Here is a 20,684-nt window from a genome sequence, read left to right as displayed (position 1 = left end):
ACTGCTTGATTGCCGTGTTAACTGTGTCGTATTACATTCAACTGCCTCTGTGGTCTAGTGGTAGAAGCTTCGCTTCATGACCCAGAGGTCCCAGGTTCGATTCCCGGGTGGGACCATCAATTTGTGTTTCTAAATTGTGGTTCTAAGTTTGGTTAGGACATAGAAGGCTGATCACCTGATGTCCGAAACAGTGAAACGATCCATGCTGTCGGATGGGCATGTAAAGCAGTCGGTCCTGCGCCTAGCTCTCTCCAGTCGTGTCGGTCAATCCGTCCCATTGGGCTATGAGAGTGATGGAACAGAGAGTGCTCCTGTGTACTGCGCACACACTTGGGCACTATAATCTACTCCTGCGTAGATGGCTGATCTCTCAATTGAGATTGGCCGCCGTGGTCGAAATTCGGCTAGGAGGACATTATTATTATTATTTATTACATTCAGCGCAAGGTTGGGCAGTTAGTGACTGAGGCTATCTGACTGTAAAATCGTTTCATGGTTACAATATTTGAATTGGTCACTGATACGCTAAGAAGGAGCAAATCCGTCTTAATGAAGTGAATTACTTAATGTAGGTGTGCAAAAAGATCACTAGTTTTAATAATTTTTTAACTTCTGAATAGAATGGAATGCCTACTTTGTTTCTATGAAATACTGTATTATTTATTCAACAAATTAAGCCCCTAACAATAGGGTAGTCACGAAACATCCCGATTGTAAAATATTTCCCTACATCCGACCTGCAATAATGACATTCGCATGTTAGACATAAGTAGAGATGTACGAAATGCGTGACTCTGGTTCAGCCCCGCTTGTCTCTCGCTCGCACGATATTTCCAGAAGAGGAAAACATATTATTATCACAAATGTGCAATACTTAGTACCCGGTAAACGAGGTTTTTAGTCGAATCATGAACGGATATACCAATGATTATACTACAACATTTATTATGTTAGTAGATACATGTAATTAACTCACTGTACTAGAAAGCCTTCCTGCCATTTTTAGATTGCGATACAAATGTTAATAAACCTTATAAAAACTAACTTAGAATGGCAAAGAGGTTGGTGGGAGTTCTTATTTATAAAGTCGTTACTTGTCGTCGTCTAGTTAATTACTGCAGTTCTTTTATTTACGTCTTTTCCCGCAGGCTTCAATTCCGTCGCTGAGGACGGAAAAAGAAATTCTAATAGACAATATCCGCCTTCAAACGCTACGTTCAAAAGATAATTTAAAATTTTAAATGTAATACAATGTAATTATAATATTGTATTTTTAAAATAGGAGGAAGCTGAATGTATAAAGAATTTTTGAATATTAATAGGTAGAGATACCTGCATATAAATAGTAGCTATGAGAAACATGCCGAAGAAAAACGTAATAATGAGATTACACGCAAAATGTTCGCTCTCTTTTATTTGTGTGCATTGTTATGAAATATAATAACTGGGCAGCGCCGCGCGCGGAATGCGTGTGACGTCCGGTCGGCGTGCCGTGGCCGCTCCGCCGCACATATTGCATGTGGAAAATCTCAGAATAACAACTTCCGAGCTCGCAAATACGGCTAGGAAAGAGCTAGGAGCATTCAGAGCTTCCCAGATTCCCGCGGTTTGACAGATCATTTGTAGCCCTGCATGAGCCCTGCCAGCTTCCTATTTTTACACACATCTTTTACTTTTATCCAACATATACAGGATGGAAACAAAATGTACAAAGTAAATCTGAGGGGTACACGCACCGAGCAACTGAAAGATCAGTATTACCATAACTAGCATAACTATTGTATAGGAATGTACATAAAAGATTTTCACAGATTATCACATCCTTGTATCATATTCAGAGGTTGCTTTTGTTTTGCGCCGTTATTTGTTGTAAATATGGTTGTTTTTCCCGTGCTCGTTGTCAGCCGCAGCTAGAGCGTACAAGAATAATTAGCAGCGCAGCGCTGCAGCGCAAATTAGTCCTTCAGGCAGTTTACACGAGCTACTAATTCCAGCCCAGATATTAACGCCACTCTATTAGGAAAGGCTGTTGAACAGATTTTAGTTCATATTTTTTTACTAGGTACTTAGTTTTTCCTTGTTATGCTTCACTTGAGTTTAAACTTACGAAAAAAGATTATATCATTTAAATTGAGTGGTTCTAGAGCAGCCTCTAGGTTCTAGAGTTGGCAAGAGCTTTCAATAAACATTATATCAACTTCTTAGGGTGTTTATGACGAATAGAAATGTGATTAGAGGATTATGGCTATTCAAATTGGTCGTTAGTCGCTGACTGGCGATGCGCAGTGTGTACAGGACGGCCGGACGTATAATAATGTCCTTTACACTCCAGGATTCGAACAGCAACAATAGCTCGAAGGTGAATAGAGCCAGCGGAGTCGCCGGGCCGAGCCGCCGGCCGCAGCACACGCCAGGCCCCATTGACTTGCGAGCAGCGCGGGACGCACTAACGAGTACCTACCATTAATTGTACCCATTTGTTGGTTGTTGAGGGAAATATGCCATTTAGTATGTAATTACTGCTCAGCGGCGGCGGACGTGGCATTAGCGGCACATTAGGACTCCGTCCCGCCGGCCTACCGGCGTATTCTCATTAAAATGTTGCTACCAATTTATTGAGGTTTAGTTATTTCCAAGTAAAACCATTCGCTTTGGATAATTTATTCATTAGGACTTACTGAAAATTATGTTTTAAGTTAAATTAACATTTTACATTGTTATAGATGCTCGATGTCTCTGTAAAAGTAAATAATCCTAACTAATATTATAAATGCGAAAGTAACTGTGTCTGTCTGTCTGTCTGTTACTCTTTCATGCCAAAACTACTGAACGGATTTGAATGAAATTAGGTATACACATGGGAGACCCTGATGGGACCCTGAGAAAGAACATAGGCTACGTTTTATTCCGGAATTTCCACGGGGAAACTTTTTAAGGCGAAGCGAATCTCGCGGGTACGGCTAGTGACGAATAAAAGACAAACAAACTATCAAAAGGAAGTGCGTCCGTCCACCGCCGCCGTCATCGTCACATCACCGAGAATGAGAGTACTTCGGGGCCGAGTTGAATATGACTTGACGGCGACGTGAAGGATGTGCGATTGTGCGGTGGACACACGCAGCTAACTATGTAGGTGCCGTTACTTCGGCGCCTTCATTTCGTTCTCAGTGACGAGACGATGACGGAGGCGGTGGAAAAACGCTCAAAAGGGATTATTTGTAGGAGTCTAAAGAAGGTTGAACAGAAGGTTGAAAAAAATCAGCCAAAATTATGGGCAACAAGTCCATAAGTACATAGAACAGCAGTACATAGTACAACAGTCTAGAAGTACTAGACTTACAGAATAATCTTAAGAAAACGAGATGGAAAAGTTATCATAAATACTTTAATGTGAAGCTCACGGGCAGACTCTATGCACCTATAGGTAATTTTCACACTAGGAAGCGTCGTGTTAAATTAGCTGTTATGATTTTTTTATAACTGCCGATATTCTCTTTGACTTGTCAACCGTGAGCGGACGACATGCGAGCCATGCAGCGTGCTCGACCCACTCCACTACAAGCAACTTAGTCACTTGTGAAACTGGACGTTATTCGCATTACATCTTAGGTCCATTTCACGATAATAATGCCTTGAGTTTTCGCTGGCCCTATTGTTGCGATAGCGATCATCCCTAATCTGACGTGCTATCAAATAAATCGTCAAATGAGACAAACCGGCTCAAGACGGCTAAGTACATGATTCGCCTAAGCCGCTGCGAATAACCAGCCTAGTCAGAATAATATATTTTCGTGATGTAGGTCGTTTAGCTAATATCACGTCCCGGGTTTGATAACGGTCGGTGGTTTAGCTACATTATTAATATCCTGCTTTTAGCGTTTGCGCAGGATCGATGGACCACGGCGCGTGGAGCCGCTTGGCTGCCCGGCCCGAGGCACGCTCACATACGGACTTTTCAATTGATGACTATCAGATACTGTTATGAAAAATTACAAACTTTCAGAATACATACATTTTTTTATAAACTTTCACATCATAAGTCAAAATTCAGAAAGCCAGACTTTGATCAATCCATTTATTTTATATAGGTACGAGTACCTACAGCGACAGTGGAAACATAAAATAATAATTAAAAAAATTAAAAAACCGACTTCAAAAAACCACTAAAATGTAAGAAATAATTTAAGGTTTACACAAATTCTACTCGTATATGACAGTACAAATATACCTAAGCAGGAACTGTTCTTTTTTGATGTTGGTGCGGTGACAAAGTAATCTGAAGAAATATGGCACCAACTTCAAAAAAGAACAGTTCCTGCTTAGGTATATTTGTACTGTCACATACGAGTAGAATTTGTGTAAACCTTAAATTATTTCTTACATTTTAGTGGTTTTTTGAAGTCGGTTTTTTTATTATTATTTTATTTTATAGTTTTTAATTTATTTGCAATAATTTTCAATCAAAAGTAAGGTGCAAATGATACCAAAAACTTCTACTTATCAATACGAATCATGAATGATACTACTTCGTGTTTAGGCTTGAAAGCCTAAACACGAAGTAGTTGCTATATACCGTAAATGGAAATTCATACCCTGTTTTTACCCCTTTACCCACCCTTGGGGGTGAGATAAAATTCTGAAATAAAATGTGACCACCTGGGAGCTCAATCCAATACAACAAAAAAAGAATTTTCAAAATCGGTTCATAAACGGCGGAGTAATCGGTGAACATACATTAAAAAAAAATTGAGAACCTCCTCCTTTTTTTGAAGTCGGTTAAAAATCACACAGATACAAGACGCACAAACTGATACATTCATAAATTCAATACCTACATACATAGGTAATACTCCTGGTTTTCTGTCCCAGTATGAAAATTACTACTTAAGAGTTAAAACTTTGAATGGATCTCTGAAGCTGATTATGGGTTCCGCTCATCTGGCATAATCTTTATTGACCAAAACTCATTTCGCATAACTCGTATGGTCTAAACTTTTTTGGCCGAACCATCACTTTGCCAAGACTTATGTGGCATAAGGCTCGTTTCGTCTAAAACTCTTTAGGCACAATCTTTAAACACCTAAGTTTCGTTTGCTCAAATTTATGTTCGTCTATACCTATGTATAATCTTGTTTCTCCTAATGTTATCTTAATAAATCATATATTAAGTATGTAGTAAATGTACAAATTGTGTTATTTTTCTCCTACATCCCGAAAATCACGATATTGTATGATCAAAAAATCGAAAGTTAACGACCAATATAATTATTACAAACCCCATGTGATCGAAACCTAAAAATAGGTGCGACGACGAGCAAAGCGAGGAGGAGCGTGTTAGGTGCACATGTTCATCAAAACCAAAGCGGAGCGGAGCGAAGCGTTTTCCAAACAGCGGAAACAATACAAGGCACTAGTTTGCGCTATGTAGGGAGACGCTCCGTCAAAGTTAAAGCCAACGAATATTATTACTTTGTATAAACCTATGCCATAGCATTATTAGGCTATTCAAGATTTGGCCATACCATTATTAGGCTAAACAATGTTATGCGAAATAACTTTTTACTAAACGAGATTTATGCCATACGATTTTCGGCGTAACGAGACTTTGACCAAACGTTACTATGCAATACGAGATTAGGCAAAAAAATCTTAAATGCCAAAAAAGGTAGAACCGCTGATTATACAACGTCGTTTTAATACACAGTCATAATAATGGCGTTCCAACGTAATATTGTATAAGACCCGCTTTTGAGCCGCAATGATCGTTTGGCACTTCGCAGAGATACGCCGCCGACAACGTCAGAAGTTGCATCTGCTTCGCGGGACTTCACACAACGCGTAAGTTCTGCATTTGGCTCCGTGCCAGAAGATCCTTATTGTATGGCATTATGAATTATATTTTGTCAAATAAATAAAGGAATTACCTCTATAGGATAATATAAGTAATTGTCATATTTACTCAATCTATTTCAAGAAATAAAGTAAAAAACCATATAATTTACATAGGTTCAGTTGAATCTCTAAAACTGAAATAAGTTTTTCTTAATTCAGATGGTATAATACTTATAATTATTATACACGCAAGCAATGATAAAGTTCCACTTTCAAAATACCAATACCAAAAAAGCCCAAATTTTTCAAATATTTACGTTATTACTTATTCTGATCTAATATAATGATTCTAATATTCTGGTACGCTGTAAAATATACCAACTTCAATGGTACAAAAGGTGATCTTTTCAGTTTCAGTTCAGTTTTAACGTATTTATTAATCATAAAGAACACAATACAATTAAATAATGACCCACCAAACCACTTTACTGGTTTGTCTGTGGATTTTTAACCTAGCCTTTTCCGTTTAGGAGTAATTCGGTGCTATTCTCACTGAAACTTTTTCATTGTTCAGGAGTGTAGACCTGCGGGTGAATTGCAATGATGAAATCCATCCCGTGAAGACACATCGCATGCGACACTGCCACCGGGTAGTTGAAGCGAGTCCCGGGGCGAGTCCCCGCACACAGTACAACACAGCTCCGACAGCATCAGCTCTGCACAGCCTTTCACTTCGGAATCAGAATATCGGATCGAAAATAATCGGATGCCGCGCTCCCGTAATGGAATACTACTGCCGGATACTGTCACAGCTGCTTCTAAAAATGTTACTTTGTTTTATAAACTCCATGTTCAAATATTAGCATACACAACAGAAGGATTCACTAACCGGTAATATATATATATATGTTACTGTAAAAGCCCGAACAACGGTAAATCCTAGGATTTACCAGTAAATCTTAGGATTTACCAACATGAGTTGGTAAATGTAAGGATTTGTGAAAATGGGTCATTTTTTTCGGGCTTTTACCATCAGAATTTGGTAAATGCTAGGTTTTACCACTGACACCTAGTAAAAGTTGGTTTTGGGAATAAAACAAAGATTAATTATTACCTATTCATTTATTTCAACCCAATAACCACTTGTCGAAAAGAAATTGGAGGTCAAGGTCATTCATCAACTTTTGGGCGATGTAATGCACCGCATTATGGTATTTATGTGTATAGTAATAGATGCGAATTATCATTGAATGCTGGATAATTGGAAAATAACTTTATTTTCACTCATTTACTGAACGATAATTTAAACACGGAAACCGGAAGTAAAATAATTTTCACGTATTATTATTGTTGACGTCGAGTAAATTAGATTGCAATAATAAATATTTCGTAAGTTCGGTTAGTTATAAGTTATCATCATCATCATCACGACTCATTACGTCCCCACTTCTGGGGCACGGGTCTCCTTCCAATGAAGGATGGGTTTCGATCTAGTCCACCACGCTGGCCTAGTGCGGGTTGGTGGACCCCAACACAAGCAAGCTTGTGCTGAGCGAGTTGTCGGGTAAGTGGGCAACCTGACTGTCAGACGTTTTCAAGCCGCCCGAAGGCCTCTGACTAGGCTTAACGACTGCTGCCGAAGCAGCAACCGGGACCCACGGCTTAACGTGCCGTCCGAAGCACGAAAGCATCCAGAAAATAACCACTTGAAATCGGTCACCCATCCAAAGGCTGACCATGCTGGTTGTTGCTAAACCTCAGTGATCAGTTACGATCACTGAAGCCCGCTCGACTACGGACGCTTTGTTCGACTACGGAGGTTATAAGTTATAACCTGGCTTTTTCAACATTTACCGTGCCTTAATGTAAATCCTAAGATTTACCAAGTGAATAGTGGTAAAAGTGCGAATCGCAAAATCTTTAGGGCTTATACCATTAAGAGTTGGTAAATCTTAGGTTTTACGCGTAAATCTTAGGATTTACCGTGGTTCGGGCTTTTACAGTAACATATATAATTATACAAGTGAGACTAGGTTTAAGAATCTATGTGCGCAATTATGTAGTACGCAGGTAATAGAAACTCTAAAAATGAAAAAAATATCTTTATTGTAATAAAGTAGGTTCACATTGTGTCCTGGCTCCCGAACTAGGACACCCTGTACTATGGATACTTTGAAAGCCTCCCACCGCGCTGCAGACAACTTTACCACAAAAATAACACTTTTATTTCCTCACGTGGCATCTTCAGCGACTAGCTTACAATTTTACATTAGGTACCTACATCGTCTCTGTTACAGTGTCTCTTTGTTTAACATTAATCTGACTTTACAACTCAAAAGTACGCAATAGGCAATATTCCCTGTGAGAGGACCGCTCGGGAGGAACTCCGCATATAAACTTGGACCTTAAATAACACGACCGGGGCCTAAAATAAAAAGTTTTCAACAGAAAGTATACTCGGGAACGTCAACAAAGCCGAGGCTCAACTTTTGTATTGCCTTCCGAGTCGCACGTTTGAATTTACCATCGACAAATATTCGTCTTTGCATTTCTGGCAAGCTCCGCCGAGACTCTTCGATGCCTATAATAAAAATATGGCCTTATTGCCGTCATCTTCGACGGCAGCCAATCTCCTTGAGTGTGTCCAAGTGGACACATCAGACACATTCGGGATCGCTCTCTGTTGTTCGGGCTTAAGATCCAAAGCTGTTGTCATGTTATTATGAAAGCTAGACCTTCGCATTAGGAATTCCGGCGTTAAAATAATGATGTACTTAGATACATCATAATGAAGGAATTTAAAATGATTTCAGAAATTTCGCAGCTTATACCATATAAACCAAAGAAACATTAAAAAAAAACTTTACAATAATGAGTAAAAGTAATGATTATCACGTGTGGTAACGCTCGTGCTCATCATAACATTTTTATATATTATTTATATTACGTTTATTTATATATTCATAACTTATTTATGTAGTTAGGTACTCGTATTTTTAACCGACTTCAAAAAAAGGAGGAGGTTCTCAATTCGTCGGGATCTTTTTTTTTTATGTATGTTCACCGATTACCCTGCCGTTTATGAACCGAATTTAAAAATTCTTTTTTTGTTTTATTGGGTTGAGCTCCCAGGTGGTCCCATTTTTTTCAGAATTTTATCTCAAGGTTATATCAAGGGTTGGTAAAGGGGTAAAAACAGGGTATGAATTTCCATTTTGGGCACATATTAACCGATTCTAATGAAATTAAGAACGTAAATATAGTTCTTATAACAAAAAAAATATGATGGTGACCTTGAGCTGATCTGATGATGGAAACGGAAGGCAGTCGGGGGAACTCCTCAACGGTATATAGCAACTACTTCGTGTTTAGGCTTGAATGATTCGTATTGATTAGTAGGACTTTTTGGTATCATTTACACCTTACTTTTGATTAAAAATTATTGCAAATAAACTAAAAATTATAAAATAAAATAATAATTAAAAGATATTAAAAACCGACTTCAAAAAACCACTAAAATGTAAGAAATAAAAGGTTTACACAAATTCTACTCGTATGAGACAGTACAAATATACCTAAGCAGGAACTGTTATTTTTTGAAGTTGGTGCCATATTTCTTCAGATTACTTTGTCACCGCACCAACATCAAAGAAGAATATTAAGTCCACCCTTTGTACACTTATTTTTATATTTGTGCAATAAGTATTTGTTAAATAAATAAATATCACACTCTGTCCTCCGTCGTCCTCATCCATACGTCACACACTCTACTTTCAGAGTGCCAAGTTACATGGTAGGTACTCACTATCCGTCTTATAACTGAGTGAGTTAAGAAACATCTTTTAATAACAAAAATTAAAGAGGAAATTTTATGAAATAATAATGAAATTCATGGACACTAAGTCAAGCTCCCCAGCCCAGTTCTTCTATGAAAGGTTTGTACAGTGCGATTAATCCTATATATAAAACTAGCAGGGAAATATAAGTCTTACGACGAACCAAATAAAGTGAGTAAGAACTGGAGCGTGTCACACGGGGCTGGACCCCACAGTACGCGGCGAATGCTCTCTCCAGTAGAAAGTTAAATGGTGCGACTTCATGTTGAATTAAACGAATTTATGTTATGAACACTTTTGTAATTTTTGGTCTCACGTAGAAATTTTAAAATAAATATTAAATACTTTTGCTATTTTGTTTCATCCGTTAGTCCCATGTTGATATTTACATTATCATGTAATTTTGAGATAAGTATTACTTTATCCATTGTCATTATGATAGTCATACTTATATTAAAGACGGCGTTGCGGTTCAAAAGTCTTGTTTATCGTCATCAGCTTGTAACACGCTTGTAATCATCTACTGCTAATAATAATTTTTAATACTAATAAATAATATTTTTTGTTGCTCTAACTTTATAGTTGAAACCGGGGTCCTATGTTCATTATTTTGTCATATGGAATGTCTAATTTAATGCTCTGGATTTGATCCTACGTCCCAGAGAAAACTACGCTACAATGTATTACTATAGTCAAGCTTACAAACGATACGGCTGACCGAGAGCTTTCCGAGATCATGATTTAAATTTGACCGTCAATTAACCAAAACTCATTCCACCGTAAGCAAAATTTAGTTAAATATATAGTTAAAGATAAATTTATAATTAATGGAACCTATCATTTCTTTCTCTTATGTAGATAACCTTTACAGTGCTTATCGGGAACCAGCAGTGAGTAATACAATCTCGTCTAATGAAATATGCCACAAATTCAAACATAACGCAAATGATTGAGTACAATCACAGTCATGAATGTCCACGGTATTCACGTTTCATAACAATGATTCTAATTGAAACCCACTGTCGGTGGAATCGCAATTATTAATTCTATTTTGTTTGGGATTTCCAACGTACATTTTACTATTGTAAATGACATTCAATTAGTTAAATTTTCTGGCTATTGAAAATAATTCTACTAAACTTATAATAGTACTAGTACATAATATTATGATAAAAATATTTCTGCTCATAATAAATTTTAATACACACATTGTGAGATTATATCTTTTATCACGATATTTCAACGGGAAATCTGCTGACAACGTCACACAATAGCTCAAAGAAAATATTATGTATTAGACGACGTTAGAGCGAAATTAAAGTTCTCTGCAGAATATTGCAGCCGCATTGTGGCTCCTATATCAAACTTCAACGCAGCTAATCTAATACTCTTATAAATTGTGAGCCGAGCCTTAGACGAAGGCTTAGCTCGTAACTACTTGAATATTCATTTTCTTTGTTGTACCTTAATATCATTTGATTTAAAATTTAAAAGCTTATAATTAGCCTTAATGTCTGTTTTTCAATTCATGATAACGTTAGTACCTAACTATTGTTATTTTTAACTAACACTTTAATTATTACCAAAAAATACGTACTTTATATGAGAATATTATCGCTTTAACACATGTAGTAAGTAAGTATGGTTTGTCTACTAAGATCATTCATCATTATAAATCATTCATTATAATTTATGTTTAATTAATAATGATCATCAAAATTTTAATTGATGATGTGATGATGAAATGATTATCCTTCGATTATAAACCTAATTATTATTAATAAACCTAATCATCTATCTTCCTTTAGTTTTAAATTTCTACTTACCTACTACATCCTTTTAACAATTTATTATTATTTTAATTTGACACGACCCATGTAGAAATTTATGTTTAATTCAAACAGTAAACCACTCACAACTCCGCTGGAGTATTCTCTGAAGAAATTTGCTTGTTAAGTGTACAAGTGTGACCTCTTCACGAGGAAATGTCCCACTCATGTGTCGGCCTTGTGGCCCGCCGGGCACCCTGGCTGATACGACACGTAGCACTCCCAACTATCTACCGACCTTATGCCGTCTCAAGTAAGGCATACATTTAAACAGCCAAGTGGTTCTTGTACCGTGGCTTGCGTCGGAAGAGTCAAGCTACAAAGTGCAAAATACGGGTCGGGGAAGATATGTGTTTTGCAAACCATTTTCAATTTACTTGTTTACTTATTCGGACTCAAGGATTTCTTTAACCGAGACTCGATTTGTACTAAATTCACTTAAATGTATATAAAGCATTCCTTCCAGTTAGTTACATAAAGGTGTAAATCAATTTCCGTTTTCAATTCGTGCATTTGTAGCAGGAATGTTCATAAAGCAAGAGAAATTGAACGTTTCGCAACGAAAAGTTCTTGAGAATGCTACTACTTTAATATAACTCGTTGGCTCTCGTTTACAATCAAATTTCTTTAGTATCGCTGTGAAATATGAAGTATATTATAAATATACAAAAATATTTTCTAATTTCAGCATCCTTTGTCTCGTGGTGAGTCCCGAACAAGTCACAAAGGGCAGGTGGATGGAACGCTACAAAGCTTGTCGGACCGAGTATCTTTATTGCCTTTACACTGGCTCTTGTGAAATTGAACAATACTGAAATATTAGAAAATTCTTTGAAATATTGGTTTCCTGCACTATTATATAATCTGATTATACGCAACTGAATTTTGCAATATAAGGAAAGAAGACAGAAAAAAATGGTTGCTTTTTTAAAAAATATTACCTTATAAATGTAGGTATAATACTCGTATTATAATCATAATTGCGTGATCCTTCGCACATTCCTTTCAGCAATCGATATTAACTTGGCACCCGAGCGCCCGAGCGCCAAGCGGGAGACTTTGACAGGTCCGCAATTATCATTATTAATGAGTGGTGAAGGCTTTTAAGGCTCAAGGCACCTCCGTGCAAGCCTGTCCTGTACGAACTTTTATTACAATTTTTTTATACAACTACGGCGAACCAAGATGAAAATTTGGAAAAAAACTTGTGGAAAAAATAATGTTTTTAGGGGTGAAAGGTTTGGAAAATTACTGGATCCACTAATCAAACTGAACAAATGCTCGGAAACAGACACTTTTTTTTAAGTCTCAATAAAATTTAAAAGTTTCATACTGTAAATTATGTAGGTCTATGAGTAGTTGTTGTTATTTGATATAGTTTGATTTAGTGAGCATGACATCTATCTAAACCCTAGTACTATCAGTATAATATATATTATAGACCAGTAGATTAGTCGACTTCGACTAGGAGGCTAGGCGAAGCTCATTTGACTTGGTCGAGCTGTATTCGGGAATAATTACATTCTCATCATCCTGATTCTCAAGGTTCAGACGACATCATCAACTATTACAGTCAGCCGATTGAGGCGTGTGGTGCAGACAATTATACACGACTTTTCGCGTAGGTACGAGCTGTTAATGTCACGATTGGCTCCAGCATTTACATCCAGAAATCACAAATACAGGGTGAAGTTGTATCAGTGAACATTCTGATATTCAGGGGCCAAGTCTGAAATCTGAATAAAAAACTGCTTTTCACTAAGTTACTGCCCACCTTGCTTTCCTTTCTGAAGTTCGCCGCAGAAGATACTTTTAGCAATTATTTCCTCGGACATCCGTCCAAATGGAATAAATCTGCATTTTTTTTACGTTTAGTTACTATATTTAGACTAGTACGTCAGGTAAATTGCCACCAATCGGGAGGTTCACTGATAAAATTGTACTCTGTATGAGCAAGTGCTAACTAGAGCTGAAATTCCATCAGCCAATTATCGATTCATTGCGCGTCTAACACTGTTAGCAGAGCCGATTGACATGAGCGAGCGAGTGTTGGATATGAATCGCAATGGTTCATCGTGCCTCCACCGCCGCCGACCACTGGGACTGGTGAAGTGTAAAACACGTTGGTAAGAATTTAATTTCAACTGCAAGTGTTGTGTTAAGGGTGAAGCTCGTTTTAAAGACAGACAAAGGCGGAGCTTAACTCAACCAAATGCCTCGGATAATTATAAAGCCGCAGAATTGTGCTCAGTCCAGATAATATTAATCCGTTAAATTTTATGAAAGAACTAGGTAGGTACTGAGAATAGAAGTTGAGGGAAGTGAGCAGTTGCTTTGAGGCTTAGCTTCAAAGGAGCCGACACGACGAGCTGTCGGGGACTAACAGGTGCTCCTCGGCGCTGTAAGCTTTAAATAAACCGAATCTCACTTCTATTGTGCTTTTGTAAGCAACTCTGGACTGCGAGAGCTTAGAGCTTATTCTTCAGTTATTTGTTCTGGAGCAAACATCATAGAACAACTAGAGAAAATACTCTAGCGTACAGCAGTCATAGGGCAAAACATACTTAGCTTTATTTGCGTAATAAATATTGCTAATCATGTCACCATAATTTAGCCAAAACCAAAGTGGCCATATCAAAATTGTATTTTATGTAAAGAATAGGTACATACTCTTCTATTCTTTTCTCTGTGGTTGGTATCAGTACCTGTACCTGGCTTTCCCGAATGGAACCTTTGTACATATTCCCAAGGTCTAAACTGCTTTCCTAAGCTTGGACCATTTCCCACCACGCTGGTCCACTGCGGGTTGGTAGGTTTACATATCTAGATGTGTGTGTTTCCTCACGAAGTTTTGATTCACCGTAAGAGCGATGGTATACATTGTACTTAAATTCAAAGAACTCATTGGTACCTACATGTCAGCGCCGGGATTCGAACTTGCATCTCTGGCGTGAGAAGCGGGCGCTTACGCATACGGTGCATACTCTTGAATCAGGTCTATTTTACTTTCTTATAAACAACAACAGATAAACTTAATAAGCTCAGAGTGTTTTGTTTGAATATTGGACTTTGACGGAATGGTAATAAACGAGTCGTAAATTATAATTATCTCTGTCATCTGGACTGCTGTGACTTTGAAAGTCGGCTAAAGAGGCTGAGATGATGAGGAAACTTTAACATGTCACCATTATGATAAAACGATTCAGACGAATGAATTGAAACGTAATTTTTTGAGGGTAATAATTGTACAGTGCCACAAACTTATCTGTTCCGGTGAGAGCGAACTAAATTGATCCATATCTCATTACTTACTAATGAATTGTATATTATAAAAGATTAGATGGGTTTATTAACACCGCAAGAGCGAATTAACAATACGAGCAAACATAAAATCTTATAGAATTATGAAATATTAGACATTTATGTGAGCTGTCACCGGAACAGATAAGTTTGTGGCACTATAGTAGGGGATGTCTCAACGGAGATGTGTCAATTCCCGAATTCTTGAATTGAATATTATTCCAAAGCATAATAATTTTGAGATGATTGATAAACCAATAAGAAATATTCCGTTTACTTTGTCGGACGAAAAACTATGAAGTGAAGTACTTACTTACTACTTAACTGCGTATATTAACGTTGAAAGGGCTCGTGAAAATTACGTCAAAGGGGATATATTTTTGTAAAGACGATATTGAATTTTTGACGGACTGGTAGTAAATAACTTTAGTAATAAAGTCAACCTCTCGTAATACGCAGATATGAACAAATAAACATACACAATTACGCACCGATTAATCACATAACCGTCCTTTTTGCTTCAGCGTAGTCGAGTTAAAGCAGATAAGTAACAGTATTGCTCTACAAATCCATTTAACCAATACGATTACTGAAATGCAGAATGTATCTCTGAGGAATTTTCGTGATGAAAATTGAGCCTTTTTTATAGTAATTTTCCGACCGGATCCGTGGCGGTTCATAGGAAGGAAGGAAATCAAAATTCTACTTTTCCGAGCAGAATTTCATAAATTTTATGAAAATCTATTACCTACAATTTTTTTATTAATTACCAAATTATTGTATTTATAATTACAGAACAGTGAAATTAATAACAAAAGCTTCATCTTCTTAAATTTAAGAGTCTTGCACTTTTCGATGTAGTTCATGCCACCGCCAAATAAAAGATAATTTAGAAAAATATATTAAACTGACTTCCAAAATCACTAAAACGTAAGAAATTATTTAACCTTCTTTCTAATTCTATGTGAAATTACACAAATACAATAATACACAAGTTGAGCTGGCAGTTGGCACCGACACGATCCGACACCTTGTTCAAGATGGGAGCCATGCGGGGACCGCGGACTCGGTGTACGGTGTCATGGTTCGGATACGATTATTTCAAATCCGTTAAAAAATAAAATCATGTCACCAACTTAAAAAAGGAACTATACAGTGCTCCAAAATTGATAATGCGCATAGAAATATTTGACAGATCGGTTGTTTTCGATTATGTGACACATGATATTGACTCCTATTTCTTTCGAACAAGATGCAAAATGCAAGTGTTTTTTTAAGGCTCTTACGATCTAATGATTTGGGTGTGAAGATCTGCATGTGCATTATTAATTTTGGACAAGTGTACCTTGGTACTTATCAATATTTATACAATTATTTTTTTAATAAATTAAGCCTATAAGTATGAACTACCTTATTTGCCCTTAAAGCTTAAACTATGTATAAGTAGGTACATAGTTTAGCTTGTTTTTGAGTTTTATAGACTTTGACATGACAACTATAATAATAAATCATTATGATTTCCTAGGTTCCTAGACATGTGTTAATAGTAGGTATGTACTTTAACTGATTATCTTGGTGAGTACTTTTGTATACATATAACAGTCATGTTTGCTCTAGAATGATTACTAATTGACATCGTAAACGACACATTATAAATTAACATAATAAGTATAGTGATTATACTATTTGTAGTACACAGATCGGGGAGGCTGTGAACAATACGAAGACGAGCAGCATGATTAATAAGCTATTTGTGGGTTTGAATAATCCATGAACGTATCTACATACATCGTGAATGATGAAAATTTGTAGTTAGATTGATGAAATCTCAGTAAATATTTTGAGGTGACGCCTCCATTCTACATTTTTTTATTATTATGAAGGCAAAATTAAAGATTCTCGATTGTGTTCGTAATTTATGTATGTATTCTTTAGAAAACTGCTGTAATTTTTTATGTTCGTATGATATTATTGAACGTTTTATCTTTCACGCTTCAATCATCATCATCATCATCAGCCAATAATCATCCACTGCTGGACATAGGCCTCTCCCAAGGAGCGCCACAATACTCGGCGACTTTAAATCGGTGGACCAGTCCTACCGTCAGTGTCCACTACTGTCCACGTCTCTGCACCATACGTCATCAACTCATCACTGGCAGAACGCAGTGGTGAAGTCTTTTGTCTTCAGGCTCTGAGGAATGGCCGAGGAGAATATGTGACGCTTCAATCGAATAGCATAAATATGTATAAAACAGAACAAACCCATTTCGCCTTATAATTTTCAGTCGCATTTAAAAAAACATAAAACTCAATATAATCAAATCGCGGAGACAGACGCATACACGGAAACTTATACTTAGCACAGCTGGGATTCAGTGGTTAAAAATCAGAGACACCCGTGTCAATTTGATGAGGTCCGGAAGTTCAACCGCTGATCGGCGCCCGATCAATTATATCATTTACATGCAATTCAAAACAATTGCCGACTAGCCCGTTTCATGTTGATTTTTTCAGCTGCCTCGACTCTCATTTGCTTATGTAAATGGGAAGTGAATGGTGATTGGCTGATGTTTTGTTTTGATTAATTACTGTACTCGACCCCGACACAAAAGAGTGTTTTGTGTTTGAAGCCCATTGTCTTGCGCCCACACAGTAGCGTCTAGTAGTTACTTGCTGTGGCGATTCTAAGTATTTGTAATCGGGTATTGGATGCATATCCACCATTCTCCATGCTTCAGTCAAGCGGAACCAAGGCGGCCAGTTCTTGCGGCACAAAGAAGTGTTAAAGCGTCACCAAGGTATAACATCTATAGATGACTATGAATACTTATGACTTGACTCCACTCGTCACAGACTCGTTAAGAAATAAGGAGATTGGTGAAGATGATATCTCCTGAAAGTGTTCGGTCCACGTCACTGTGATTTTCTCACTTCTCTTCGCTCTCTGGTGCCTATTATCATCACGACCCATTACGTCCCCACTGCTGGGGCACGGGTCTCCTTCCAGTGAAGGTAGGGTTTAGGCCTAGTCCACCACGCTGGCCAAGTGCGGGTTGGTGGACCCCAACACAAGCAAGCTTGTGCTGAGAGAGTTGTCGGGTAAGTGGGCAACCCGACTGTCAGATGTTTTCAAGCCGCCCGAAGGCCTCTGACTAGGCTTAACGACTGCTGCCGAAGCAGCAACCGGGACCCACGGCTTAACGTGCCGTCCGAAGCACGGAAGCGTCCACCACTTGAAATTGGTCACCCATCCAATGGCTGACCGTGTCAGTTGTTGCTTAACCTCAGCGATCAGTTACGATCACTGAGGCCCGCTCGACTACGGACGCTTCTGGTGCCTATTATAGCCTAACTTATTTCCAAATGTGCGGCAAATCATAACAACTCTAATAACTTTGTATTGTATGGACTCGGCGGTCTAGCCTTCATCGAGTTGTTCTCTGTCCTTGCCTCAAACTCGATAACCTTTTTCTGTATGATGTTCCTCTACTATGATCGGTGCTCAGGCTAACTTTCCCGGTGCAACGGACCGGGAGGGTCAGCGCTGCGAGCTGGCGGCTAGACCACCGAGACCATACAATACAAAGTTATTGGAGGTGGGCTGATTTGCCGCATATTTGGAAATAAGTTAGGCTATAATAGCCACCGGACCAGAGAGCACACGAGAGAAGCTCGCTATGACGTTGACCGAACATGGTTGGGAGATATCATCTTCACCATTCTCCTTGTATCTCGAGTCTGTGACAAGTGGAGTCAAGTCATGAGATGTCATAGTCAGACGCTGACTGGACACACTGCACAAGGCGCCAGCGGATCCCCTATTACTAGTACATTGGCAATAGCCGCCACCACCTTCAGGTACCTACACCACGAGGCAAGAGAATTAAATGCTTTATAAAAATATGACAGAATATTCGAGTAGCTATAGGTACGTATACGTAGTAGTACGTATCAGACCATTTGTAGCGCCGTAGCCACAAAAACAATGACTTTTCTAAGTATTCCCGCGAGCTTCACTTCGCTCTAAAAGGTTTTCCCGTGGGGATTGCGGAATAAAACAGTACGTATAAGTAATAAAACTTCCTCTTAAATCGCTCTCGTAAATCATAACTAAAACGAAAAATACAGTAAAATTTTCGGGAAATGCTATCAGGTTCCAAAAATCTCAGTTTCATGAATCATCAAAACGCATAGAGGTATAACCTAGCTACAAAAATAATTATTAAACAAAATAAACGTTTTTCCGAAAAAAATATGTTTATATCTTTAATACCATACCTACTGTTAAATAAAAAAAAATATAGAACAAAAAATATCTAGGTATAATATTATACTTGTAATATTTTGAGCTGCTCAAATAATATAATGTAATTCAGTTGAGGACATTACAAATTGAAATCCGGGATTGTTCTTTGCCCCTGTTTCTGTTTTGCCGCACACGATTTGGCTTGAGCTCCTATTTACATTGCAAATTCCGCCGACTCGTGGAAAAGAAAACTTAATACACAACGTAGCCATAAAATTTAATTAAACTTTACGAAATAAATTTCCAGCAAAACAGATCTTTTCATCAGGCAATAAATCGCACAAACAAAAGGGAAAAATATTAGACACGTCGTCGAATAAAGTTGCGGGAAGCGTGCGGGCCGACGCCGACCTTGACTGCGCCGCGGAATATTCTCAATGGAAATGGGTGAAAATATTTTAGGGGGTGGAAAGTTTGGTGTTATTGTGTGCATAGTGCAACTCACCGACGGCGGGCGGCGCGCGGGGGCGGCTGCGGGGCGGCATGCGGGCGTCTCGGGCCGCGGTCGCGCGCGTACTGACGGCGGCTCCCGGCTCCCAGTCTGTCGCCTGCCAAGAGAGAACACATCTTGTTTTTATCGATAACTCTTGAACCGATACGTGCCTTGAACTGTCGATAAAATACCCGATTTCGGACGCGGAATATTATTTATTATTTTTATTCATCCCGGGCCGTGTGTTTTGTAACAATGCGATAATGGGCGGGTTTATTGGGCATGGCGACGGCTTAGAGCCGCGTTTCGGTTGATTTGTTTTGAAGGATCAGCGGCGCCCGGAGGTACTCACTCTTTAATCGAGGCATTCGAGGCCTGGTTTCGATTTCGAGAGGTTTATGCCAATATTGCCAATGGATTTCTCGGAATTCGTGGTAAATTATTTTCGCGTTTCCCGAATGTGCTGCGTGAAGAGCAGCGTCTCTATGGAGATGAAATCACAGAATGCAAACAAGATTTATATTAGGTTGGTTTTATAATTAAACTAAGGTAATATTAATATTTTAAATAGTTTTGTCTATAACAACTAAGTATATTTAAACATTATTATAGGCGTTTTTTTAGTGCGGAGGCCTACTGTCTACTCTAAATCCGGTATCTAATCAGTATCCGATATCCAGAAACTAATAAAAAAAATATTCATTGAACATTCAGTCATAAAAAAATATCTGAACTCAGTCGCCAACCATCGCTCAGCACAGTTGAAATGCGAGAGAAGAGAAGCGCGCAGCTAATTAACGGAACAAGCAATCAAACCCATTTGAGCGTCATCAAAAAACGTCAAAGCAAGTTCAGATGTACAAAGTTGGCGGCCAAATTTTTCCTGGAATATCGACTGTGGGCGCCGCGGCGCATGCGCGCGCGTCCTGGCCCTCGGGACGAGCCACTTGATTGATTCACCACCTCCGACCACGTGAAACAACAGCCAACTTGGAATTAGCCACCCGAGGAGCAGCCCGCTCACTCCGCACCGCTCCCGGCGCCGGACCCATCCAGCGACCCGAGTCTTTAAGCAGGCCCAATGCCCAACGCTGGACTAATAAGTATGGAAAGTATGTTGTGTTTAGCTGGAACTCGCGCCAATA

At 38.4% G+C, this 20,684-nt stretch overlaps 1 protein-coding gene across 1 annotated transcript in view; it reads right to left on the bottom strand.

The window, feature by feature from the left end:
• Nucleotides 1-19,620, bottom strand: part of LOC105384567 (dipeptidase 1) — a 69,078-nt gene extending 49,458 nt beyond the window's left edge. The window contains exon 1 of the mRNA XM_048632585.1: nucleotides 19,552-19,620. Coding sequence (XP_048488542.1) covers nucleotides 19,552-19,591 — 40 coding nt within the window. The 5' untranslated portion in view covers nucleotides 19,592-19,620. The remainder of the gene's footprint in view (nucleotides 1-19,551) is intronic.
• Nucleotides 19,621-20,684: the final 1,064 nt, after the last annotated feature.

The sequence above is a fragment of the Plutella xylostella genome, chromosome Z (genome assembly GCF_932276165.1).
Source record: "Plutella xylostella chromosome Z, ilPluXylo3.1, whole genome shotgun sequence".
In the NCBI taxonomy this organism is placed as follows: domain Eukaryota; kingdom Metazoa; phylum Arthropoda; class Insecta; order Lepidoptera; family Plutellidae; genus Plutella; species Plutella xylostella.
The sequence above is the reverse complement of the archived record's forward strand: the minus strand, read 5'-3'. Positions and strand labels throughout refer to the sequence as shown.